Raw genomic sequence first — 27,241 nt, forward strand, 5'->3', positions numbered from 1 at the left:
CAGAGGCACAACAATCCAAGTTGTTATGGAATATTAAAACGCAGATTTCATTAAGTGAACATTGACTATAAAAAACGTACAAGTATGCTGGCTTTGAGAATACTTAGAAATGGATTGAAAATCACGTCATCGCGATTATTTTAACTCTCGCGACATCTTTCATTGGACCCGGTCAAATCTCGCGAGGGTTGTAATTCGAGGGCCTCTCCGGGAAGGTGTGCTTCATGGCGGTAACGGAGACTGCGGTAAATAGATTCATTCAAATAAATATTCCAATTTTCGTTTTTCAGCTACAGAAACGCGTTGAGCATGTAGTACACGACGGATGTTACGATTTAACGGTGCTTAATGTGTAAATTGTGCTCTCACTGGGGAAACTGCAGCTCGTTTTGCGCGCCACTGCCGTGAATACAATGCGCTAGCTCATGTTAGCTTAGCACCTTCGATAACGAGCTAGTCAGAAAGCAGGCCGTGGTATGTATATCGCGCTTTTTGGGGCAGTTATACCTCTAACGTGATTGATGTGTTGTTGCAGTTCGCTTTCCTATTGACTTAAATGAAATATTATTCAAGCCAAGGTTTAGTTTAACTGTAATTTTATTGAGCTAACATCTGCTCCGACGTCCATTAGCATTGTTAGCATTAACGCGCGCCACGCTTTCGTCAGTAGATTAGAAACGGAGCCAAGGCGGGCTGGCTGTGTTTAAATTGCAATGTTTTCTTGTATTGCTAGTCTGAAGGCATTTTTTATTTCCCCTAGAAATTGTTGAATTGTTAAAGCTTCCCCATCAGTGCTCTTCCCCTTGGGGGCTTTCCTGCCTCAGTCTGGTGGACCCAGCGATTAGCGGGTTGCGTAGGTAAGGAGTCCGCCTGGTTTAAATCTGGGTGTCTGTATACTCGTATTTTTTATTATAACATGTGTTTTTCGCTCTTATGTGACTCTTCCTTGCAAAATAGGACATTTTACATTGGGACGATGTAGTTGTCGGGTGCACTATATAAATGAGTCATCACACAATCTTATGTTTTTTTTTATATATATTTTTATATTTTAATTGTAATGTCTGGATTACAGGGAGGTGAATCTCTGACGATGGAGAATGGACAGGGCACAGGCTCCAAGCTTGGCCTGCCGCCTCTCACCCCTGAACAGCAGGAGGCACTTCAGAGGGTATGGAACTCAGTCCCCATGCCTCATGGCACTTACTCTGTTTGTCACCATTTGAATATTTTTGACTGTTAGCTTACTTATACTGAATCATCGTGTCAATAAAGAGCTAATGGGACAAATTTTTGGCTGTTAATATCATTATTCCTGCCATATTGTTTACATAAAAATATGGGTCCTAAATTCATAATGGTTTAGTTCTGGTAACGATGATATTTTAGGTTTAATTTGGTATGATTTTACAGAACACCAGAAAGTGGGTTATCATTGGCTTGCTTCGATAATGTGATTTGTCTATTGTGCAATTGGTATGTGTGATTGTTTTTTGTTTTTTTTCTAGATAAATCAAATTTATTTGGCTCTATAAAGCCTGCCTAAAATCATGTACTGGAGTTTTTTTTTTTTTGAGCTGGATTGTATTTATATGGACTAAAATGCATGAAACAAATGTACATCATTGATCTAATTTGTGTATACAGTGCTATCCTCTTGAGCAATTCATGTTGCGGTCTCTTAGAATTACGCACTCTGTAATTACTTGAAATTATTAACTCTATTTTTCTCCCAGGCAAAGAAGTATGCCATGGAACAAAGCATTAAGAGTGTGTTGGTGAAGCAGACCATTGCCCATCAGCAACAGCAGCTCACCAACCTGCAGGTGAGATGTGTCAACATTTTTGTGCCTCCACCAAACCGAACGTTTGTAATGCGCGTGTCACCTGCGAGTCTCGTTACTAGACAGAGTACCATAGTCCTCTTCTCGCATCAGTATCTCAGGCTTCTCTTGTATCTGAATTTCGGTTTTGGCTTAGGTCTTTCGGACACCCTCTTTCTTTTCTTCCACATGCTGTTACAAATAACACATGTGTAGACCATGTGCGCTTGCTTTTGCTTCTGCTCTTTTTCAGATGGAGACGATCGTCACGAAAGCTTCAGTTATCATTGTTGACTGCTTTGCACTTTTAAAGGGGAATTGCTCATGTTTATTGCTGTATGGTGATTTGTAGTTTATGCAGGGAAAGTAGATCCTCAATCTGTATGTTGTTTAGAAAAAGGGTCTGAATATAGTCTTAATCTAACCGCTTTTATCTATCAAAGCAATGACCTTTTTGAAAAAAGCAAAGCTAAGGGATATCTAACCTACTTTTCAGCACTTTTTTCATCTTTACTGTCTTTCAGATGGCAGCAGTGACAATGGGCTTTGGAGATCCTCTCTCACCTTTACAATCGGTCAATAGATTATTAAATTTTTTTTTTCTGTGCGCATTCCCAATGGAAAAAGGACTGTTACCCTTCTTTTACTGGTTGCGTTGACAACATTCCCTGCCTTTTGGCCAACCAAAGAATGCATATTTTATCAGACAAAGTGGCTTTCTGCTATTAGTGCTACTGTGACTCTTTCTGCAATGTGCTGCGATCAATCACTATTAACTTTTGAAGCACCAACTTGCTTTTTTGAAGTTGCAGTGGGATCAATTGCTTTAGTATTTTTTTAGCAAGGATCTATCTGCTGCAGACAGGCGTTGGAATGACATACAGGGTTCGTAAATGTGAGAAAAGTCACGTCTCTTTGGAAAAATATGCATTTCCACGTTTTAAAGAAACAGAACTCCTGGCAGGGGACAAAAGAGGGATAGCAATCCCTTTAATGGACCAAAACTGAGAGAACTGCTGAGATAGGGATCTTTTTGGCCATCTCAAAGTCAAGTTTTTTTTTTTTTTTTTTTTCTTCCTGTGAATAAACAAGTCATGTTTCCCCTGTTATCGAATAGGACTATGCTCCCTTTTGTTGGTGACTCAATAAAATTAACAGAAGCAGTCTATGATAGAACTTTTGGTAATTAAACCATCAGCTCACCTTAGACTTGAGAAGAAAGTTTGACATGCTTTCATCAAGACTTTGTATGGATTTCGTTTGAACTCCACGATTACTTTTGTTACCTTACTTGCATCCCTGGACTACAGGTCAGTTACTGAAGCCAAATATTTGTGAGGGCTGTGCATGTCAATCACTTGAGTGTGTTTTCCTCCATATGTCTGTTCAAATGTAACAGAAGAGAGGCCATAATGTAATTACCTCTGGTGATATCAGTGTTTAATAAGTTATACATGTTAGTATTTTTTTTTCTTTTCTTTACAATTATGTCCATTGATTACAGTATCCCATTTCTCCCCATTTACCTGTCCAGAACCCTTAACTAGCAATTGGCCTCTAACAATTTTGGGGAAAGCAAGCAGAGTAGACAATACACATTTATTGTGTGTGTGTGTTTGTGCTGTTTATATTATTATTATTTTTACTCTCTAATGCTTATGTGTTTTCCTTGGTTAACAGGTGGCAGCTCAGCGTCAGCGTGCACTAGCGATCATGTGTCGAGTGTATGTCGGCTCCATATACTATGAGCTTGGTGAGGACACCATCAGACAAGCCTTTGCCCCTTTCGGCCCAATCAAGAGTATTGACATGTCTTGGGATTCAGTCACAATGAAACACAAGGTCAGTGCTGCTCAAGTACATTTGGTTTGGTCTTGTCTTAATATTACAATAAAGGCAAGTTTTGTGTTTCGCTCTGTTATTCTTGAATTTTGTCTGACTGCAGGGATTTGCCTTTGTGGAGTATGATGTGCCAGAGGCTGCTCAGCTGGCTCTGGAGCAGATGAACTCAGTCATGTTGGGGGGGCGAAACATTAAGGTAAGTCATTTGGGGATATCGTACAGAACCAAGGAAAACATTACACTAATAATGTCCAATCTTGGGCTTGGAGGGCCCCTGTCCTGCATGAGACCTGCTCCATTCAGGTCTCTTTCTGATGTGACACACGTAATTGCAAACAGGGGCTCCTCGTTGATGTTTCTTAAATGTTTGGTGACAATGTTATCATTAAAGACTTCTAAAAAATGCAGGACTGGGACCCTCCGGGACCAGGATTGACACCACTGCAATCGACTTTGTACATTTGGAATGCGATGGGTTTTGTTCACATTGAGTTACTTGGTCATGACATAAATATCTTGTGAGATTGATCATCTGTGTAATTAAAATGATTATAAATATGTAAGCACTAACATTCCTCTCTGCCTGTCTGTCTCTGTTGATTTCCAGGTGCGTGATGTATGGGTGGTGGCTTTGTGTGCTGTATGCTTGTTTTGCGTGTCTGCTGTGCTTCTGTGATGTCAACAAGGCTGTTTAAGTGACCAAATCCAGTGGGGATGCCCAGTGGTACATGGCGCTGCCCTATCTCCATGATGTGCTGATGATGGGCTGCGCCTGGTTGGTGTTGCTTGGCCGCCTTATGTGTAGTACAGATCCCAGTTAGTTTCGTTTCATATGAATTTTTTTTTTTCAGTTAGGTTATTTTTTTATTTATTTTTTGATCCAAAAGTGAAAGAGCCATCAGGACTGCGTAGCCATGCCACACACCATTTAATGAGTTTCCCCCCCTTTTTTGATGTCGCCACCAGCTCAGAAGAAGAATGGGTTTTTTGAAATTGAGCTGTAGTTCCTAATTTGATCTCTTTTGCAAAATCTGTGTGGTATTTTTAATGCAAATAAAGTAATATCGGGATATATATTAATTTTTCTCTGATCAGTGGTTGTTTTCAAATTAAATATCAATGGTCAGACATGAAGAGACTAATACTGATGTCGGCCTGATCTTGAATTTGTCATTGTGAAGAAATGCCATCAGAATAAATGGCACATAGTCAGATAGCTTCCTTCAAAAACAAAAATAGCTTTAATAAATAAAATAAAAAAAAAATATTTTTAAGGTTATCAGAACAATGACAATCATAAAATAGTTTTTCCACATCTCAACCACTGAATCAGGTGGTAATACATGACATGCACTGTTTAGTTAACTGCATGTACAAAGCAAATTGGCTTTGACTAAACTAGGTTACTGCTAAAAGTTAGTTCTTCAGGGATTTAGGTCTTTGCGGTAGTGCGTCCTTAGATAATATACAAACAACCCCCTTACTTAGAAGTCGTGCTGGTGTGATCTGTGCTATAGGTCGGGCGGCCAAGTAACATCGGTCAGGCGCAACCCATCATTGACCAGCTGGCAGAGGAGGCACGCGCCTTTAACCGAATATACGTGGCGTCCGTCCACCCCGACCTGTCGGATGACGACATCAAGAGTGTGTTTGAGGCCTTTGGACGGATCAAGTCTTGCACGTTAGCCAGAGACCCCACCACAGGGCGACACCGAGGCTTTGGCTTCATCGGTGAGCTTAAGGGCTCTCATTCACTCAGCCTTATGTGCTGTTGTCGCCCTGCTACTGACTGTTGGTTGTATTTCCTTCCAGAGTATGAAAAGCCTCAGTCAGCCCTGGATGCAGTGTCTTCTATGAACCTCTTTGACCTGGGGGGTCAGTATCTACGGGTGGGGAAAGCAGTGACTCCCCCAATGCCCTTACTGACCCCCACAACCCCAGGTGGTCTGCCGCCGGCTGCAGCTGTGGCTGCAGCGGCAGCTACCGCTAAGATAACGGCCCAGGCAAGTATGAATCCCTTCCAAAGGGATTTAATGGCCTTCCAGGTAAATATAACCCAGATCTAGCTAGATAAAACACCAGCACAGATGATATGGGCATAGAATATTTGCTAAGGTGACTGGGAGAAGGCCAGTTTTTACAAAGATCCCAAAAACCTCTACTTGCCCGGATGCAGGGTCAGGTTACCAGCCCTGAAATCTGAGACATCTGGGCCACAATTGTTTTGAATATCTTGAAAACAGAATCAGAACCGGTGCACACAGTAAATCTTGTTTCTTTTGTACGGGAAACTATTATAAAGTCATCGAAGCTCCTCCCATTCATCAGGTGCTGAGTCATTCCTCTTAGTGCAGACTTGACAGGTCATTTTGTTGTGTGACCAGTCACTGATTATTCAGATGTCTTACATCAGTGTCAATTCTAAACGTCGTTTTTTATGTATGACTTGCTAAGAATAGTCAATACTGCTGTTGGCATGTAGTCAGGTTTTGTGGCATTGATTCTCACCGAGAGAAGAAAGGTTGAGCTCACTCTTTGCCATGCTGTGTGATCGTTGACTGTGCTGCCTTGTGCTGTGCTCTGTGTGTTTCCCTTACCTAATGTCTTCGGCCCCCCTCTCTTAAGGAGGCTGTAGCTGGCGCATCAGTCTTGGGGGCGTTGGCCGCGCCCCAACTTCTCAGCCAGCAAATGGGAATACCTCAGGCTGTTATGGCTGCCCAGGCACCCGGAGTCATCACAGGTGTGTACCAAAACACGAGTGAGTGCTCATTTTTATATCAAGTAAACACTAAATTTCCATGTTGTGATAAGGCAGGTAGGTAGTTAAAGAGTAAAAGTGTAGAAGCTTCAGGGGTGTATGAATGGGTGAATGTGACGAGCTATGTAAAGCACTTTGGGGCTGTTGTCAGCGAAAAGGCTCTATATAAATAAGTCCATTTATTTATCATTTATGTTCACCCAATCTGCCCTGACAGGGAGTCTTTATGTCATTTCTGACCGTTTGTACAAAATGTATCCTAAGAAATTCATTCTTGTGTTATCTCAGTGCTCAAGATGGCATATCTTTCTCTGCCAAATTTGATAATTTGGTTTGAAACTGAAAGTTCTCAAAGGTTCCACAGTGACGATGCTCCTAAAAGGAGAGTAGATGTTGTGTTCCAGCGTGGCTGGATACACTCTGCCCTCATTAGGAACAATAGAATAAAAAGACTGGTGCTCAGAAGTAAGACAGTAGGATAGCATGTCCTTATTTGTACGTTGTTGTCCATCTATACAATAAACATGGTTAGACACTTGACCTCTTTGTATTTAGAACTGTAATAGATACTGCTGTGAATGTAATTGTCTTTTAGAAAAGTTGCAAGTTATTTTCAATATTGACATGCAAAAAGTGAAATGGATGTTGTTTTTTAATATTCTCCACACTTTGATTAAACGCTCTGTATGTCTCCAAGGTTGACCATTATAAACCAACTTAACATTTGGACCACTGTAATGGTTTAATTTGCCAGAGTGCCTTCCTTGTTACAAATGTGCCTCTTTGGGGAATTGATTAAGTTAAGTCCCCTGGGAGGTACAATATTGCAGATCCAGAGGTTCTGGAAATTGTTTAACATTTTCCTGCATCATTTCACTACAGCTGTCTTGATCACATGTTGTTTTTTAAACCAATTATTAACATAGGATCGGTCTGTCCTCTGGAACATTATGTCCTCTAAAAGAACATGGTTGACAATCTTTTTGACAAATTGCTACTGCTCTTAAACACTTTTTTTTTCCTTAAGTGAAATAGGGGATTTTAAGGTTGGCATCATTGATGGTTTGTCTCATCTTCTCTGAAAAGGTGTGACTCCGGTGCGGCCTCCCATACCAGTACTTCCCCAGGTTGGTCTCGTGAACCCCGTGCTGGCATCTCCACCGGTCCTGTCTAACCAAGCCGGGGGCTCCAACCAACTAGAAAAGAAAGAGGAGAAGGAAGAGATGCTTCAGGACGGCACGGGACAGGAAATGTTGAGTGACCAAGAGCACATGAGCATCTCAGGCAGCAGTGCCAGACATATGGTGATGCAGAAACTGCTCAGAAAATCCGAGGTGAGATGGAGTTTCATTGTGACCTGTCATTATCAGAATCATCTGTTTTGTATTCACTGAACTGTCCTGTCGCGCTCCAGTCCACGGTGATGGTTCTCCGAAACATGGTCGGACCAGAGGACATCGACGACGACCTGGAAGGCGAGGTGACGGAGGAGTGTGGGAAGTTTGGCTCCGTCAACAGAGTCATCATATACCAGGAAAAGCAAGGAGAAGAAGACGACGCAGATATTATTGTCAAAATCTTTGTAGAGTTTTCCATGGCCTCGGAGATGAACAAAGCCATCCAGGCCCTCAATGACCGCTGGTTCGGCGGTCGCAAAGTAGTCGCAGAAGTGTATGACCAAGACCGTTTTAACAGCAGTGACCTGTCAGCATAATGTCCGAAATGGTTCACCAGCGCCGATCCCCACACCTGCCGCCCCAACTCATTTCAGCCAGTCGCTGCTGAGAAAAGATGCGGTTCACTGAAACCTGTAATTATGTTTTTATCTTTTCTTTTTTTTTTTATTATTGCTGTTGATGTTAAACGCTCCACTGGGGGGAATTCATTGAAAACATTTTGTGTCAGATTTTTGCGTTGTGACCTGTGAAGACACCCTTCTGTTGCAAGTTTAAACTTTTTGTAATCCATTCTTGTAATCCATTTAGTTTTTGTTTTTTTTGCTGCTTGAGCTCCTTTTATTTGACTTGTGACATTTCCGGGACATGTAAACATTCTTTCTACAATTAAAGGTTATTGTTTGTCCTCTAAAAGTGTGATGCTGATCATTTATAATGGCTTATTATCCTTTCAAAGCCATTGGAAAAATAGCCAGTCAGGAAAAAATGATAATGAAATAAATGATGGTAATAATAAAAGAGAATATATTATTTCTAGGTATAAATGTGTGACTGTTCATCCTGTGACAGACCGGGATCAGGTGGGATTGAGGTCCTGATGGTTCAAGATGGATGGAACAATTGACACGTAAAAGTGTAACAGAGCAGCTAGGGGTTTTTTTGTTTGAGCCTTTATGGAGATCTGTAGATTTCTCAATAGCTTCTTGCAAGCATCTATTTGTTGAGAGAAAACTGATCTAGGCAGTCCTGTTGTTTATTTTGAAACCATCCCCCCTCCGAGCACAGACCTTTCAAAGTAAGTTAGTAAAACTAATAACGTAGAACTATATTACCTGAATCCTGTTTCCTGGGATTGACCTGTATGATGTTTATCAATGTATGGACAAAACAAAAACAGAAATCAGAACAAAAGTGCTACTCTCACCTAATCTAATAAACACATATACTAAATCTCCCCACAGTAAAGTTAGATGTTTCTAATACATGTGAATTTTGTACTTTCATGTTTGTTACATGTTTTATTTCAATGTTGGGATACATTTTAGAAGTTTGGGGAAAATGTTCATAAATTGAGTGTTACCCAGGACTGCCGCTAGATGGCGCCGCACAGCAACGTGTGGCCTCTGGTGCTCAGGCGCAAAGCGGCGGCGCTCCGGCTCAACCCGAGCCCAGCCCCCCACACGCCAAACCGGCCTGGCTCGGCTCAACGGGGGAGGGAGGCAAAGCGCGCCGCGGCTGTTGCAGAAGCTCCTGGTCCCGCTGCGGGCGTTTTACCCTCCGACGGATTAAGACGTGCGGCGGCCACCTGGGCCGGTTTGTGCGGCGTTGTTTTTTGGGGGATGCTGCTTCCGAACAGAAGTGGTCCCATTCGGTTTTACTCCAGCAGCCTGAGCTAACGGCTGCTAAAGCACAAAGACGTTCAGTCATCTGTTAGCCGGACGCGGCTATCTGTAACTAGCCTGCTAACAACACCGCGCAGGAGGACGCACATCCTCGCGCACTCCGGTTAATCTCTGCTGACTCTCTCGCTCTGTGTGCGCGCTGCGTTAGCCGTTTCTTTCTCTCTCTTTTTTTTTTTTTACGCTCTCGGTTCTTGTCCACGACCCGAGTCCAGCGGCTTACGTGGGCAAGTCGCCGCTCATGACTGCGAAACTTCACGCAGCGCTTCTGCGTCGCTCGCTCCTGGGTTAGCCGCGGCGGAGCGTCGCCGTGACAGGAGGAGGACGGCGGCCGCGGTAGCCGAGCAAAGCTAATGTGTCTCTCGCGGAGAAGAAGTGAGAAGAAGTGGGGACACGCACACTTCGAGTCGAGCGGGAGTTCTCGGTAGATGTCGCCGCGAAGGAGCTGACAAAACAAAAAATAAATCGCCCTACGACTCCGCACCGAAACCGGGAATATCGCAAACAGACCGAGGAAGGATTATTTCCATGTCTCTTAAGTGGATTTCGGCCTGAATACACTGTGGAGTGTGTTTGACATTGAGTGAACATCCTCTCGCTCTCTCCCAGCGACCTTCCCCGCCCCTGCTGTCTCTCTCCGATGCGGAGATATCAGTAGCACCGGCAACCCAATCCCCCCCTCGGCGGCCGGCATGCTGAAGTGTATCCCCCTGTGGCGCTGCAACCGCCACGTCGAGTCGGTGGACAAGCGGCACTGCAACTTGCAGACGGTCCCCGATGAGATCTTCCGCTACAGCCGCAGCTTGGAGGAGCTCCTTCTCGATGCCAATCAGCTCAAAGAGCTACCAAAGGTATGCATACCAACATTGTTTTTTTCCTTCTTCCGTGTCAGCAATTATTCTACACGAATGGGAGTTTTTCCCAGTTTGTTTGTTTTTTTTAACAAAAGGGGGCAAATGACCCTAACACACCTGCAACTGTTTGTCAAGCGAAGATCACCTGCCAGGTGACGTAAGCAGTCAAACATCTCGTGTGATCTCACCTGCCCAGGTACTTCCTCATCTGCAGGAGCCTCCCCCCCTTTTGGCCATTCTGCCCTGCAGTGTTACACCAGCACCTTACACTATGGTGGTTTTGTTTAACACACGTGACTCATTTTCACTTGGTAGTGATGTTCCTCTGTATGAAACGTTTCAATATGTGCAGAGAAGACTCAGAGAGGGTTGAAGGTAGTGTAACGTGTCCCCCAGCTGCAGGATGAAGATGCCTGGTGTTTATATGGAAGGAGCCACACCAAAACAGCTGGCACTCAGCATGCTGCCTGTAGTAATGGCCTTGGTGGTTGCTTGGCTTGGTTTCAGTGTGGGAAGGCATGCGTGGAACTACTTGCAAGCTGTCCCCACCCACATTCCCGCTATTTCAAATATGACAAAAGTTCTCTTTCGCACACCCCAGTTTATTTTAGGGACAGCGACACTATTGTCAAGACTGTTTTCCTTCTAGCTCGCCTGCCTTCCTCGCCGTGTTATTTGGTATGAGGCGTTGTTGGTCTGTAGAACAAGGTGCTGGCTGTGATTGTGATCAAGTAGGGAATTTGCATGAATGGACTGGTCAGAAGTAGACATTGTCCGTCTCTCACATTTCATGGCTTAGTGGTGAAAGAGACAAGTGGCTTATTCAACTGATGAAGACTGTTAGTAACTTAAGGTCAACGGAAGCTGAAGTGTTGGGCCATGACTGCCTGTTACCTCCTGGAAATCATCAACAATGGACCTTGTTGAGTTGCCATAAAGCAGTTGTTACCCATTCATTGAAGTTTAATGTCATTTTATGTTTTAAAGTACTATAAGACACAACTTAACACTTGGAGAGTCATGTTTTATTCTAGATTTTATTCCCCTCATGTACTTTTTTCATAACCTTTCAGATAATGGATGGTAACAAACGACACATTCACTTGTTTAAGATGGGCTTCTCCAACTTGAATGTAAAGAAAAAATGTCGTATTTGTCTGATAAGATTTAAAAGCGATTTGCCTATCAAAATATTTTTCTGAAACACTGACGGTTACACCGGACGACCTCTGCAGACTCCTCACCGACGCAGTCTCTCTAAGTGGCGCTGCCTTCAACCAGGAGACATGAATGCGCAGTGACAGAATGTCTCTTGTCCTCGCGGTGAATGCGTAGCGTGCAGACACAAAGCATACGGGCCCACGTCAGTCGTCGGAGCCAGTGGGCCTTCAGTGAGGGGTCAGACCCTCGCAGGATTGGAAACAGGGGCACTGACTGCATGATGAATGGCATTACCATTATAAACTCCCATAACTAAGGGTCTGAATGCCTCTGTGCATGCGTGCACCCCGACCCCCTGTCACAATGTATTGGCGTCAAGGATGAATCTGTGTATTTATTTGCCTGTCTTTAGATATTTTGAGCGGTCAGGCTAACAACTGAGCTTGTTTTTGCTCATCACTTCACCCTGTGTGTGCGTGTGTGTGTGTGTGAAGGAGCAAGGTTTCTGAGTCTGGAAAAAACAGCCATGTCCAACACATATCATAGATGGAGATTAACTGACTCAGACTATTGAAGCGGCTAGAAACTCGCCTGGGACCCAGTCACAGCCATCACATCAGTCATGCAGGACTCTTTCACTAAGCTGACTACAGATATGTAAGTATTAGTGATCTAACGGTGAACATTTCATATTGCAGTTATCAACATTGCCAGCTGGGACAGGCTTGAGCTCTGTAAATAGTCAGAAAGTCCTGAAACACGTTACACAAACCTCTCAACATCTCAACCAACACTAACGCAACATTTCTATTGCATTTTTTGGGGCATTGTTTTTAAATGAAATTCAAGTAGGGGAACATCTACTCATAATTTTATACACTGTACCAGACATGAACAACTGCAGTATACAGTCCACATTCGTACTGTTTATTGTATCACTAAATGCATTTTAAAGAGGGTTTGTTGCTGCTCTTTGCTTTTCTTGTTTAACCAGTCACAATAATTCCTAAATAGTATTGCGTTAGAAATGCATAGACATGCTTTGACCCCATTGTAGTTTAGATAATGTTTATATAGCCTCCATGGTGATCAAAGTTGTGTATCAGTGCACTTTAGCATTGTATTTACTCTTATACAACTGGAGTGGTTGGTAATTTCAATCTTAATTTTAACTGACATTTTCATCTGCTATTTGGCACTTTCTTTCTTTTTTTTTTTTACTTCATATTCATATAAAACATCACATTGTATTTCGATTCCAATGTGCCGTTGTTCTGAGTGGAAGCGTAGTTCCTGTTTTGATGAGCTGCTGGACAGTTGAATTTCCCTTCAGGGATGCATAAAGTTTTATCTTATCTGATTTATTCTTTGGTGATCTTTGTGACAATAATGTATTCTGGGATGGTAAATAACTAAATGAAGATGAGGCAAAACTAATCAAGTTACTCATACTTACTGAATATGCAATTCATTCATAAGTAATATGCGGTCATCCTGCTTTGATAGTTTCACATCAACCTGAACTGTACAGCTACAACAAATCGTAGCAGTCATTAGTGTGGCGCTGGCGTCGATGAGAGTGTATCAGTAGGGGTTTAACGTAGCGAGCAGATGGGAGATTTAGACGTCCTGACAGTTTCTTAAGTTTGCTTTGACACGCCCCCACCTCACCGCACACCAATCTTAGATTATACTCATTGCAGTAATGAGTTCTCCCTTTCCCACATCAAGCACCCTTTGGTAACGTCAACCCAAGTAGGTTGGTGCTGTCGTCAGATGTAGTTGCACAACCTTATCCAGCCAGTGGGTATAGTAATGGCATAATGCATAAGTTATCTGTATGGACTGGTTTTAGAGAGCCTTTTAAGTAGGCAGTTGGTGTGGAATTCCCCACACGCCCATGCATCCTGAGCTGTTAATGCCGCGTTGCGGCTATGCTCCCTCATTGCACAAAAACTAATCTCAGACAGTTGCTAATGGGCCTTTTGTTTTGTTGTTTGCTAGCTTGTTTATTTAGTAGCGGGTAAAGAAGATTACCTGATCAGTAGCATACCAGGAAAAAGGCGCCAGTCACCTTTTCCTGTCAGTTGATATAAATTTGGTAATCTTAGATCATTGCCACTCTTTGATGCTTTGTTGGCTTTTTATCAGTTTCCCGCAAATCTTTGAGAGAAATTTACAGAATCACTCACCGTCTTTATCTTTGCTTCCCTTCATGTGTTGTTTTAGTTTACACTAATCTGGGCTAAATTCCCTTTTTGCCGTTTTGACATACTGGTCCTGCCTCTGAGATCATGGCGAGGAAGTAGGAATTATCTTTTTAGCTATTCTCAAGTCCCATGACAGGTTACAAAGAGGTCCATTCAGCTGTCTTGATTTGCCCCCCATATCCAGTGTCATAGCTCTTCGTGTTTCCTGTGTTCGCCTTGACCATGTTTACTTGAAGTTTTCTGGCATTTCATGATGCAGATGGTCTTTTAAAAAAAAATTTATTAGAGATTTGTTGTGGGTCAGTTCACATGTATTGGAAAACAAGAGGTGGTGTCTTTAGACAGGCTGTAGGTGCAGTTGACAGTGGCACAAACCAGGGCAGCCTAAAACATGCATCTTAGTCAACGTGTCTACCTGCTTGTGTCCTGGTTTTTTCATTGTTGAAGGCGGGAACGGATCCCCGATGGGTGTGTCTCTTGAGACTTTGCAAAACAGGTTTTATGCTTGTCGCTCTTGGTGTTATTACCTAATCAGACGTCTTCGTGCAGCTGAACGTTGCATCACTAATTTCCTGCTTCCAGACTGCGCAAAACTAGAAGCAGGACGACACTTTCAACGTCTGTCGCATGTTGCCTACATGACCTCTTTCCTGGGTTTATAGTCTTATGAGTATATCTTTTTAAATATTAAATTCATTGTGCACATGAGCAGTTATTTAAAAGCCAAGATATGCACACAAAATAGAGGAAGGATGACTATGCAATCTTATTAATCCTCATCTGTCAGCAGTGCCCTCGTGTGTGTGTGTGTGTGTGTGTGTGTGTGTGTGTGTGTGTGTGTGTGTGTGTGTGTGTGTGTGTGTGTGTGTGTGTGTGTGTGTGTGTGTGTGTGTGTGTGTGTGTGTGTGTGTGTGTGTGTGTGTGTGTGTGTGTGTGTGTGTGTGTGTGTGTGTGTGTGTGTGTGTGTGTGTGTGTGTGTGTGTGTGTGTGTGTGTGTGTGTGTGTGTGTGTGTGTGTGTGTGTGTGTGTGTGTGTGTGTGTGTGTGTGTGTGTGTGTGTGTGTGTGTGTGTGTGTGTGTGTGTGTGTGTGTGTGTGTGTGTGTGCGCGCTAACAGATCTGTGGCTAAAGGGCAGATTAGGGCTTCACCCGGCCATGAAAACGACCCTCCACACCACAGCTCTGACCCCATGCACACAGGCCACTGCGTCTGAGTGTGGGCTTCCTGTGGGATCTGCTTTCGGGCCTCTTTTCCAATATATAAATGCACCGATAAAAATCTTAAGCGCTTTTTTCGTCACTCCCCAGTGTGCGTTCAGCTCTGGGCCAAGCGAAGTCCAGACTGGCTCCTTCACTCAGCTGTTGGCTGAATGGGAATTGGTCTACCATTGTTTACGCAAGCAAGAATTGTCCAACGTGTCATTTACTTATCTTATAATGAAATGGCTGAGATCTAATTTTAGAGACAATAGTGCCTCTGCTGATGGAACTGTATGAAAACCTATTGTGATTATGAGGATGGCGATCTGTGAGTAGTTTTTAGCACTCCCACCTCATGGCAAGTGGATGCCTGGTTCACCTCTGAGCTTTGTGGGCTTTTCTATGCAGAGTTTGCATGTTTTCTCTCTCTGTCTGGTTTCATCCAATAGTTCAAAAACACACTCTTGAGGTTAATTGGTGAATGTAAAATTGCCCATAGATGTGAATGTCATTGTTAACGACTCTCTCTTTGCTCTGTAATGGACTGGCAACCTGTCCAGGGCATAAGCTGCCTTTGGCCAAAGTCGGCTCGGATCAATTTCAAGTTCTTTCATTGTTCATTTTTGTCAGACAGATAAAGAAATGAAAAAACAAAATCAATGATTAAATACATGATGGTTTCAGGAGGTATCATTAATGTTGATATTGAGAAGTTGGTTCACCCCATTTCCAGTCTCAACACAACTACAAGTGTTATCTTATCTGTACACATCCAGGAGGCGGACTGAAATATCAATGTAATTTACAAAGAGACTGTATGAATGATCTGACATAGAGCAGAAATAAGCCTGAATGGATGAAGCAGTGTAGAAGATGGATGGATCAGTGTTACTGGTGTGTTTTAAAAAAAAAATATATATATATATTTCTTTCCTATGGAACTTGTTTTTTTAAGTATTTAGGTTTCATATCAACTTAATGCCACTAACAAAACATGCAAATCAAGAAAGAATGAAATGGAACTATATATAATGTACATAATTGGCCAGACGTGGTCTATACCTTTTTATTTTTAAGCCTCCACAGATGCTGTAACTTTGCCCACTTTGTACAGGATTGCAGTAATTTCATTCCATATTGGGCTCCATCTAAAGTCTTGTTTCTCGTAAAAATAAAAATACTACTCGACTTCAGACGCAGCCCTCACAGAAGATGGAAAACTCCTTTGTGTCCTCGTTCCCACCATGTTTTCAATGACCCTAAACAAACCCATGTTGCGTGCTCCAGCTGTGCGTATGCTTCTTGCACACTGTTACTAAATTTGGGTTATGCTGGACAGTATTTACTGTGTTTTGTTTTTGAAGTGGTGTAATTACATATGATTTGAAAATTTAAAAAAAGCACCTTTTAACCGTCAGAAGTTTTACCATGAGTCGGCATTAAACCACCAACTGTTTCATTTCTTTTTGTTAAATATATCATTTATTTATTTTATCTTCAAGCTCTGAGAAAATGGGATTTCCTGCTGAAAGTTTGGTGTCATGATGTAGGACATGTACACAGTATCTTTGTGGATTATTGTTGATTGCTGCAGGTTTTTTCTCATGAGTTTCCAGTTAATTCCACAGTAGAGACTCTCCCCATCGAATAGTTGAACGAGGCTTGGCTGAAGATAAATTGCACCTGCTCTGCGGTAAAACCACATCATTTCTTTGGCTCGTCTGTTCTGCCTGGTTTTGTGACTCATCTTAAAGCCAGCAAAGCTATTGTTCTTAAAGTGTCGGTGAATCTAAAATAAGAGTCATGGCGTGATTGTTAACTTTCTTTCACTCCTCGGGGTCAGACGCTGATATTTCCTTAGTTTGGATTTGAGTCCTCCCCCAAGTTTTAGTACCGAGGAGTACTTTTGTGAGTAAACTTTGGTAATCACGCTTCTTTTGAAAGCAAAATGAGAAAAGGCTCCAGAGCTGTTGGTGAGTCAGTGAAGAACGAGCACCGTGAGAGCTGTGTCTTTTTGATGCTACAGCGCATTCAGCAAGTTTCTTTGTCTGAGCTGATGACCAGCTGGTCTCACATCCTGCCTAAAACCCCTCCCCCAATCTGGTGTGACACAGAGATAATAGGAGGTCCATGTATATGTGTGAGTAAGGGAGGGAGAGTGAGTATATGGTGGTGATGAAGCGGGGGGTGCTTTATTCCGGAGGTGGATTAACGGTAGCGGGGGGCCTCTCTGCACCTCCACTGGAGGAAGTGATCGGGGAGCTGAGCTGAGCTCCACTGATCCTCATTCCCGCGGGACACACTAATGTCGGGGTCGTCTATCCTCCATCTATCCATGGACACTGGGGGCTTTGCTGACATGCAGGGTCAGGTGGGAAGGAACTGGGCAAACAAGTAGTCACAGACCCAACAGCTTGTTGACGCCGGAAGGTTAGAGAAGTCGATTTGGGAACGGCACACTGTGGTTACCCACTACTCCTAACTTGTGTGATTACAAATGGACTAAATGTAGAGAAGTAATTTCACTCATCAATAAAGAATGCAGGTAAACATTTTGTTCTGCACCCGTTTATCACACTGAGTGATGGATTATTAATGTCACAAACCCAACATTGTTTATTGTGTCTCCAGATTCTTGCTTGATGCAGTTCGGGTGAATTTTCAGCGATCTGTATTGCACCCGAGTTTTTATTTGTCAGACAACTCATTTATCTTAACACTGTTGGTATGAGTTACCTGCTGTACTTCTGACAACACAGATTTCTTTTGTCATTTGGATGCAGTCATCTGCGGTTGCCACAATAGATTATGTGATCCACATGATTGATTTGGCACTTTTATTAAAAAATTTTCTTCACGTTGCTTTTAAAGGCTTTGTTCACGGGCCCACAGTGGTGACAAGTCGACAGTAGGATTAGAACCAGCAAACTTCTCTTCACATGCTGACTTCCCTAACCTTTTGGGAACATTTTTACCATTGTGATTTCCAAATATCACAAATTACTTGATCTTAAATGGATATGACATTGACACACAAAAAAGATTGTCTCCTTTTGCATCCATTAGTGATTTTTTTTTATGCAACAACATAAGAGCCAAAACTGACAATACTGGGAGACATGGCCATGGTGAATAGGTACTCTCTTAATGTCTTCGATCAGGAGCACAAGCACCATATTTTACTGATGATGGATTCGTTTCTAAGCAGTCAAACGTTTACCATGTTTCGCCTAACTCAAGAAAAAGTTTTTACTTTTGTATTGGAAGTGCAAACTAGCTCAAGTCAAGAAGCTGAGCTAGTGTTTGATTGTTGACACAACTCTAAAATGAAAGTAGTTTTACGATTTCTGTGTAAAACCAACACTGCTGATACTTGTTTGAAGTCATTCCTCAAACCAAAGTGCAGATGTTCTAGAAAAAAATGTTAAGCTGATATGAGGATTAGTTTCTTCGTCTTAATCGTGTGATGTTCTTCCTCTTATAGTGTCATATTTTTTTATATGTTCAATGTGTAGTCTTTAGTGTTTCCGTTGAATTTCCACACAGTAACACAGTGTTCACCCAGTGAGCCGTTAGCTCCAGTGTGATTCGGACTGTGCGCCACGGTGTCCCAGCACTCTCTCGTGCACTGTGGCCTCGGTCTCCAGCCTCAAAGGTAAACACGGAGGCAAAGCTCCGGTGAATAATTGATGGCCCTGGCGGCATTGGCAGCTGTTTGCAGTAGGGGAGAGTCTGGCTGCTGGACACACTGATAGGAGGAGAAACCTGTTGTCCACACAGACAGAGATGTGCAAGGTGATGCCATTTATTCTCTTTCCACCTCCCAGTACTCATGTGTTGATTTGATTCCCACGACAGCTGGTGTTTAGAAAAGTCCAAGCTCAACGCCACGCGCCTGCCTTTATCCAGGAGAATGGATTGGCACACTCAAAATCCTCATCGCAAAACTAGACGGTTTCTCCAGTTAATCAATCCCCAGTCTTTGCTGAGCTTTAGAAGTCTCGCATTTTCAAACCAGTATAACACAACCCAAGAAAAAAAGGATTTGCTTTGAAAGACATAAAAAAAGAACATGTAAAACAAAAATGTCTTGTGTTTGAATACGTGTCCAAAACCTCCATATATCTAATGTGCTGCTTGTATAAGGTCTCTACAATCATACATTCTTGGCATAATACATGGTTGTATTCCATGTAACAGCACAGTTTTAGGTATTTAATCAGTTTAAGAAATCTTTATTGATTTATGCCACAGAATTATAGGTCACGGTCCTCAGTGCATACATGAAGTCTGGATCGGTTAAGTCGGTGGTGACAATTCTCCGGGACAGGATGCTGTTTCTGAACCTTTTGATCATCCAGGAGCTGTGGGACGAAGCTTCACTCACATAAGTGGCTCTTTGAGGCTGACCTGTCAGGGTGCTGATGGCCCCATGGGGGGAATAGGTCATCCAGGGTGGCTTTAAAAGCAACCACAAACAAATGGTGCCTGTTATCTGCCGACCACACACAATCCTCGTATTCCTTTTGACTTTACATCCTGATAGCCCTTCCAAATGTAGCCAAATGTATTTTATGTGTGACTCTGGGTTAGACTACAGGTGGAAATATCTGCTCACTATTGAAGAAGAAGCAGTGTTTTACCTCTTCACTTGTAAAGACGATGTCAGCAATGGAACGTTGGATTTAACTACCTATTAGCCTACATGGCGCAGAACTGCAGCCCTGGTCATTGTCAAAATGACCCGCTGTCTGGTCGAAGTCCAGTGGCAGAGCTACCTCAGGATACACACAATGCCCTGGTTTGTTGGTTTTTTTTCTCAGTTGGGGCAACTTAGGCACTCACTCAGCGTTTAGATTTGGGTCGGGTTATGTAGTTATCGTTTGTGTTGTTCTTGTTGATTCCTTTTTGTTGGGAGCGTCTCTGCAAGCAGGAAGTGGGAATAATCAAGTGAGCCCTGGAATGCCCTGTTTTTGTGAGGCCATCTCCACCGCATAGACCTTGTTTTGTTGAGCTTTCAGCTGACTTTGAGTTCAACTTTGGAGGCAAACCCTTTTAGAAAAGCGAGCCCGGGGTTTACTTTTTTACTGGAGTACTCCCCCATGTTGCTGTTTGAGTGCCTGCTTACACGCTTAGAAGCTCATAGTGTCCGACTCAGTTCTCCTGATAAGTGATGTAAAGCACCCTGATTCTCTGTAATCCCATAAGATATAGCACCAACCCGTGAAGGAATGTTAAGTCTTGAGCATCATGATAAAGGAGTGCAGTAATACACTTGTGGCTGCTGCAGTATTTACTTCTGTGATGACGGTGTCTACTACTCTTGAGCGCTCTCCACTTGACTCACCATGTATCCTCCTGTAATCTGCCCTGGGATACAGTCTGTAAACATTTGCTTCCATTTAGGTAATACTTTTCCCCACACCCAAAGTTTGATGGATGACGGTTAGAAGAAAACTACGTGTGTCTGATCTTGTGATGCATCACAGGCTAATTTTATGCTCATGATCGTGTCGAAACTACTTGCAGCCATTTACACTTTTGAAGCTCAAAGTGTGTGTAAACACCATATTTCCCCACCGAAAACATAAAATACAACTAAAGTGGGCCTTAGTTTAGAATTCACAGATCCTTCATGATTCTGTTGAACTGAAAAATCATTCACAACTTATCTAAATTGCTCTGTTGTCTACTCCTCTTCCTTATCGACATCAATATTGATTCAGCCTGCCATTAGCCAGTATCTCTGATTAGTATTGACTCATGTTTGTCTTTATGTGCTGGGGAACAGTCGGGCTGTTGTTGGATTAATGTGTGGTATTGATGCTGCTCAAGGTGCATTATCAGCATGACTGTCTGCACTGATCTGTGTGTATCTAACGTCCTGCCAATATGTTAACTAGTTTTTCTTAAATATTTACAGTTTGACGTAGCTTTTTAACATATTTTCCTGTTCTGCTGGTGTTTGATTAAATAAAAAATCCATGGTGCCTGTACCTATATAAGTTATAGAAGTGCGCCCTGAAAATGTATATACAGTATATGTTGATTTTTAAGAATCTTTTGTCTGCCATTGTCTTCGCTCAGTGCTTTTGTAACTTTTGTAATTGGACCAGCCTGAATTATTATGATGCACTAAATCGTATATGTGATAGGTTTGAGTTGATTGCAGTTTTTATTTTGTATTTGTGATGGGGGGGGGGGTTAATTAAAGTATTGATCTGTTGATCTTTATTTCCAATTGACTGGTTTATCAGTTAAGTTATTAACATTGTCAGAAAAGTGAAAATAGTGACTGGTCTCTCAAGGCTCAAAATGTTTCCAGGCTGCAGTCATCAATGATCATGAGCAATTTATCATCCCAGAAGAATAAAAAATGGTAAGTAAAATGTACTTTTCTGAAACTGGTGGTAAAATAGTATCATTTAAAATACACAGAACAAGCAATCAGCCCACAGAATAGCCTCTACATTTCCATTGGATCAATCTATGGATTAACTGATGCAGATGTAATTTGCAGTGTGGTATTGACATCAATAGTAAATCAGCACCAGTACAAATAGATACTTGTATTTTTATGTGGAAGTTTTCACCCCAAGCATTACAACAGGGGGCAGAGAAAGGTCTGGCTGCATGTGAATAACCATATTGTTACTGTGGAAAGAATAAAGCCTTCTTTTAGAGAAACAGATTTCGGATCATCTCTTTTTTGAACTGTGATGCCCGGTCATGGTTTGTTAATTAGTATTTTGAGCAAACACAATACAGCCTGGGCTGAATGTGTGGGGTTGAACCACATGACCAGTTTCAGGCCTCTAATAGAGAGGTGCTGATGGCTGAATATTTGTACGTGTGACGGGAAGAACGGATGCAGGAGGTCAATGGACAGCACAGCAGGGTTCGCTGGAGACAACAAAGCAGCATGCACGCACTTACGTGTTGTGCTCAAGACGGCCAGACGAAGACGTCACGGGTCCGCTGTGAGTGCACACAAGTGTTCCACATCACATCTTTTCATCTCCAATGTTGCTGGAATGCTCTGGTTTCTGCTGAGTGTTTTTTCTTTTTTCTTTTTAAATGTCTTTTGGCCTCAGCACTTAATTCTTTCCTTTGCTTTTTTACGTGTTGATATTTTATCTTTTAAGTGAGGCATTCTTGTCCCAAACAAACCTGATGAGTGATTGAGCAAGTGTTGAGAGACAAAGCATTGTTCATAGTGAAAGGTCAGTTATTTTAACTTCAGGGATTGAAGTATTTTACAATGGAACGCTTTGTGCCCGTTTTCTCCGTTTCATCTCCCTGAAGGCAACTTTCTAATAATATTTCCTCCATCTCTTCAGTGGGAGATTTCTAAGGCTTCAGCTAAATTACAGGAAATGTGAAACTTTTGAACTGAGGCTGCACACATGGGCAATTTGCCCAAAAGTTTTTTGTTTTTTTCAACAACAAAGGGATAATTTTACTCTGATTATAACCCACTCCGTGTGATAGTTTTGGTAAACTTTAGCCTCCGAATGGTTTAGTTCAAGTGAGTCATTTCAGGGAAAAGTGGCGTCTGTGTAAATAACTCAACATAGCTGTGTTTGCAGTGCAGCACGTGATATCCAAGGAAATGCAGGCATGTCTGGAATCTCCAGGAGTTTGCCCTGCCCTCTGCTAGCTGAACACACTGCTTTCTCTCGCTCTCACACACAAACACATACACACTTGAACTTACTCATTTCACATTCCTGTTGGAAAAGCCCACACACAGTAGCCTTACTTAGCACTGACGCTTGATGATGGGGACAAGTTGTCTCAGTGGGATTCTCAAGCTAATCAAGCTTAATTTTACTCAGCTCCTCTTAACTATGAGCACTCACTCTAATAGTCCTTTAATTAAGCTCCTCAATGTTCCTCTGGGATTCAAAACACAAATGGGAGTACTGAGGAAAAAAGTGATTTAATTTCAGCTCCTGTTGCACATGCAGGCGACGCCGTATATTGATATGAAGATGGTCTGAGCTCAATCATTTGGACACAAACTAGTAATGTAAAACATCTTATTTTGGGCTGGAATTGGCCTGTTCAAGACCGTTTAACATTTGATGTCTGTCTTGACTAAGTGGGGAATTTTACTTGAGGCCTCGCAACACAGAAACAGGTTCAGGTGTATCTGCATGAGGTTTCTTTTTTGAGTTTTCACACATTCGTTTCTGTAGAGCGATGGCATGATGGGTCTTTTTTGTGACGCAGCCGACACCCTACTGTTTTTATTTTATAGAAGAAAATGCTGCTAAACTGCAGTCTATTTTGCTGGCTCTCTAAACCCGACTCGGGGTAGGCGGCTTCTGGATCGTCACCCTCAGGTTACGTAAATAAAACAGGAATGGACTCAAAAAGCCAATGTTTCTGGTGTGAACTACTTTAATCCTCGTGTGAATAATAGCCCTACTTAACATGAAAACAGCAAAAGAGGTCATTTAAAAAACTATGTTACAGTTACATCAGTTGATGGTTGTCTTAAATGGCACAAATCCACCTGAATAAGGAGTACTGTGTCGTTGCATCCAGTTGCAGTCATCTTTTTTTGTTTGGTTGCAAGTTGACAACTACATTTGGAAGATTACCAGTTCATCATTCACAGGTCAATACTGAAGCTTTTGCAGGCCCACAGACCTCGGTGTCACCTGCATCCACAGCTTGTGAGGAAAAAGCTGTATGAGCAGCAAGCACAGAGAACCTGAAATGCAGAAGTTTGTTTGCGCTGTTCTTTACAGATAATCCTAAACCAAACAGGTAAACATGTCAAAGATGTATATAAAGGGCGCAAAGTATTTACAATATTAGGCCCACATTAAAAAAGGGAAAAGGGCTGCAAACACATATAGACGGATACAGATAATTTGATCTCACCTGTATGTTCTATTAGCACCGAGGTGCACAATGCAGAAGACTTGATGAGAAAGGTTAGTCAAGACTGAACGAGTGCTTGTTTGGTTGTGTGAAATTTGCTATAGCTCATTAATCCACGGGCTCTTTAGTACACAGGAACATGTCGGTTAAAGTCAATCACATGTTCAAACTCAAGCGCGTACTGTGTATGTTGGACCGTATCACCTCAGGCTTATTAAACTGAACATGTCTCACTGGCAAAGGAACAAAACATGCTATCTGCTTCCAAGTAAAGTCCCCCCCCAATTTTTTTTTTTTTCATGTGCATCGTCAGGTTCCCCACACGTGTATTTTTAGATCTGCAATTACAGACCAGGTTTGTGACGTTGGTCTTGTAGACGAGCCTGTTTCAGACAGCCACTGGGGATCAGCATGGGCTCGCCCGTGGGCTTAGGGCTAGTGTTTTGGCCGATGCTAGCCTTGATCCCCTCTGGAGTCATGTGGGAAGAGAGAGCAGTCTGCCCTGTAATTATGCTGTCTCCATGACATATTAATGGGTTTTGGCTTGTAATCCGACGTAAAGACATCCTTGTCTTGCGTCTCGCATTGAAGATGAGCGAATTTGCTCAAATGTTGAATTGTTGCACTGGCCTGTTGTTTATAACTAAACCAATCATACTTCATTAATCCCCTTGGGGAAATTGCTTTTTTTTTTTTTTCCTTCTGCTTTGACCCACCCTATTTTTAGGATGCAGAGGTGCGGCCACTGTACAGCGCTTCGTCACTGCCCCAAAACATAGAGAAAATAACTACAGAATGACACACGAGATGATAAAATAATGCTTAAATTTGACCACAAAGGAAATATCTACACAGCCCAACGGCAGATGAAATGAAATGTAATCAACATACAACAAACATGTATTATAATACTGAAGGATGTAGTGTATTAAAACCTTTAGAAGTATAGAGATTAGATTCACCAAAGACGGAGCTTTTAGAAAAACTAAAACAGCCCGACTGTGGAAGCAAACAGGGATGTTTCTTACTGCGAACCAAGAGTCCCAACCTTTTCACCACCGTGCAGTTCTAAGCATATATACAGTATGAAGTACATGAATACACCTACAAGTTTACTTAAGAAGTAGATTTCATATAGATATATAAAATATGTAATCGAGCATAACGTGACGAGTGAAAGATGCTGGTGATTTATCAGTAAAGTGAAGGTAGGAAAGAGATAAGTGATGAAATGATAGCAGACTTGAGACTAGATTAGATCGCAGTGATGTTTCTCCAGCTTCTCAAGACCGAGCGTAAATGTCCGCATACTGTTTATCTTTGAACAGATAATGTGTCTGAATCTAGCCGGGCTTAGTTTCACTTCATCGTCAGCCGAGCATCACCAGGGAGGTTTCTGCTTCCTCTCCCAACCAACACCAGTCTCCAAGGTGATGGCTCTCCGAGGGCCAGTGGTTCGCCTGATGCGGGGGCACATTTATCCCGCGTTGTCAGGGAGAGACGCCAGATGGGCTGGGGGCTTCCATGTCACTGCAGACCTTCTCTAGCTTCTACTGCTGCTTGAGATCGACTTGCAGCAGAGCAACTCCGGCCTGTGCCGGAGCCATTGCTGTCAAAAAGAGACAGAGAGAGCGAGTAGACCTGCATTTGCCAGTGTAACACTTCGTCTTTGAGCCTTTGGGGAAAAAGAAAAAAAAAAAAAAAAACCTCAGCAGAAGAAGAGACGCTAAAGTGGAGCAGTTATTTTTCCACTGGGGGTGTGATGCTAGAACTGTGAACTACATATAGTTGACTTTGTGCAGCACTTTTGAACCACTTACTGTGCTTTGTACTGTAGACTTTAGTTCTTATCACATGATCTGGACACACAGTGCTTGAGTTGAGCCTACTTTTTTTTCTGCAGGTATATAATATTGTGCATCAAAAACAAGCTACACGTTTTATGCAGGGACAAAATCCTTCCTCTGCTTGTGACTTTCTATTAGTACATTAATTTACTCATTGCAGGTTAATAAATAATTAAAGCAGTGCCAGCCCTTGTATAATCCAGATTTGTTAGATCCAGACAGAGCTGACAGATGTTTTGCAGTCCATGTTTATGCAATACTTGACTGGTTGTACATGCCACCTGATAGGGTTACTTTTATTTCGCCTCCATGACGAAATCATACATTTATTCAGAAAAAGAGCCCAACTGAATCATTAAAGTAGTGATTGTTAACAAAACATGCATTCACATCATCAGCAACAGCCGGGTTGAGTGAAAAATAATGGCTATATTCTCAGTGTCCCTGAACTTGTCAGTATTAAGGTTGTGTTTACATGTGTCAGGAATTATATTCACAGTGAACTGATTATAATAAGCTACAAAAATCCTTCAGGTGTTTGCTTGGTCCACTTGTATCTCATTGATCCTTGCGGTGTTCACACCATCAATTTCTTTGGACCAGAGCACCTGTGTAAGCAGGCAACAAAAAGGCTGCAAAGGGGCTGCTCCAACACATCAATTGTACCACGGTGTGTTGTAATGTGACAAGTGTGAACACATTACAAGGATGCTTCCACACCGGTTGGTGCAGACTAAGAGTGTGCGTTTGGTGCAGTCCAAATTGTAAATGAGCTGCAATAGTCTGGTGGAGAGGCTTTCAAACCCTCTAGGTCAGACGCTACACTAATGGAGTTTCGCGTCATGGTCATGTAGTCACATATTCCAAACTTTTTTGCCTTTAAGCAGCATCGTTATACAAGACAAATAATACCCCCCTCCATCTATTGCGATTGCTTTCACGCTGCATTCAGTCGGCACCAGAGTTCGACTGTTGCCACTCAAAGACCACCGGGTCAGGCCATTTCCGAGTGGTTGCTTCAGTTCTGACCCAAGTTTAGTCTTTTCTGTCACACTGACACAGCCACACCACACTCAAACCAAAAACTCAACTCCGCCAACCAAAAAATGGCCTGTGTGTAATCGCCCTGAATCACAGCTGTTTGCAAGATGGTTCGCCAAAGAAGCCGGAATCTTGAGATAATTTACCTGTTTCATTGCTGTTGATTTTTTATTTTTTTTTAACCAATTAATATGTATTGGCTGCATTATGACTCTTGTTCAGGAGGAAGTAATGACAGCTGAAATTGTTAGGAAACATGACTGAAAGAGAAGTTTACAGAGAGGAAACAGAAGGGAATGGGCCGATCTTTCCTGGAACATGGTAGACACCAAGCCACATGATACTGTGAGGGAGGCCACAACCTGGGCACGGACAATGAGTCGATTGTACTGAAGCTGTTCCTGAACCCACAACACACACACACCAACACTCAAGATGGATTTTAAGGGTGTAATACTCTATATTGTTCTTGTAGTAAATGAAACTCAAGCTTGTGTGAGGAGACAAATTTCATTGCTTTTCTTTCAGGGTCTTGA

At 42.4% G+C, this 27,241-nt stretch overlaps 2 protein-coding genes across 35 annotated transcripts in view; both read left to right on the plus strand.

The window, feature by feature from the left end:
* Positions 1-183: 183 nt before the first annotated feature.
* LOC308125489 (poly(U)-binding-splicing factor PUF60) lies at positions 184-8,608 on the plus strand. 16 transcript variants are annotated; one of them, XM_080489289.1, is made up of 12 exons: positions 185-245; positions 761-857; positions 1,076-1,171; positions 1,737-1,826; positions 2,348-2,398; positions 3,504-3,665; positions 3,769-3,861; positions 5,183-5,396; positions 5,478-5,668; positions 6,291-6,405; positions 7,510-7,757; positions 7,838-8,608. In XM_080489289.1, exons 3-12 carry the CDS (start codon positions 1,094-1,096, stop codon positions 8,135-8,137), a joined length of 1,542 nt encoding a protein of 513 aa, XP_080345415.1. In that variant the 5' UTR covers positions 185-245; positions 761-857; positions 1,076-1,093; the 3' UTR covers positions 8,138-8,608. The 16 variants fall into 16 exon arrangements, with proteins under 16 accessions (XP_080345416.1, XP_080345418.1, XP_080345419.1 ...); XM_080489298.1 differs by having other exon boundaries at positions 5,478-5,710; positions 7,838-8,510; XM_080489301.1 differs by having other exon boundaries at positions 6,291-6,423; positions 7,838-8,510.
* Positions 8,609-9,305: 697 nt separating this feature from the next.
* Positions 9,306-27,241, plus strand: part of scrib (scribble planar cell polarity protein) — a 69,607-nt gene continuing 51,671 nt past the window's right edge. For all 19 annotated transcript variants that reach the window (XM_080489280.1, XM_080489264.1, XM_080489265.1 and 16 more), the window contains exon 1: positions 9,306-10,350. In XM_080489280.1, the coding sequence (XP_080345406.1) occupies positions 10,192-10,350 (159 nt within the window). In that variant the 5' untranslated portion in view covers positions 9,306-10,191. The remainder of the gene's footprint in view (positions 10,351-27,241) is intronic.

Source organism: Lipophrys pholis, assembly GCF_963383615.2.
Source record: "Lipophrys pholis genome assembly, chromosome: 20".
NCBI lineage: Eukaryota > Metazoa > Chordata > Actinopteri > Blenniiformes > Blenniidae > Lipophrys > Lipophrys pholis.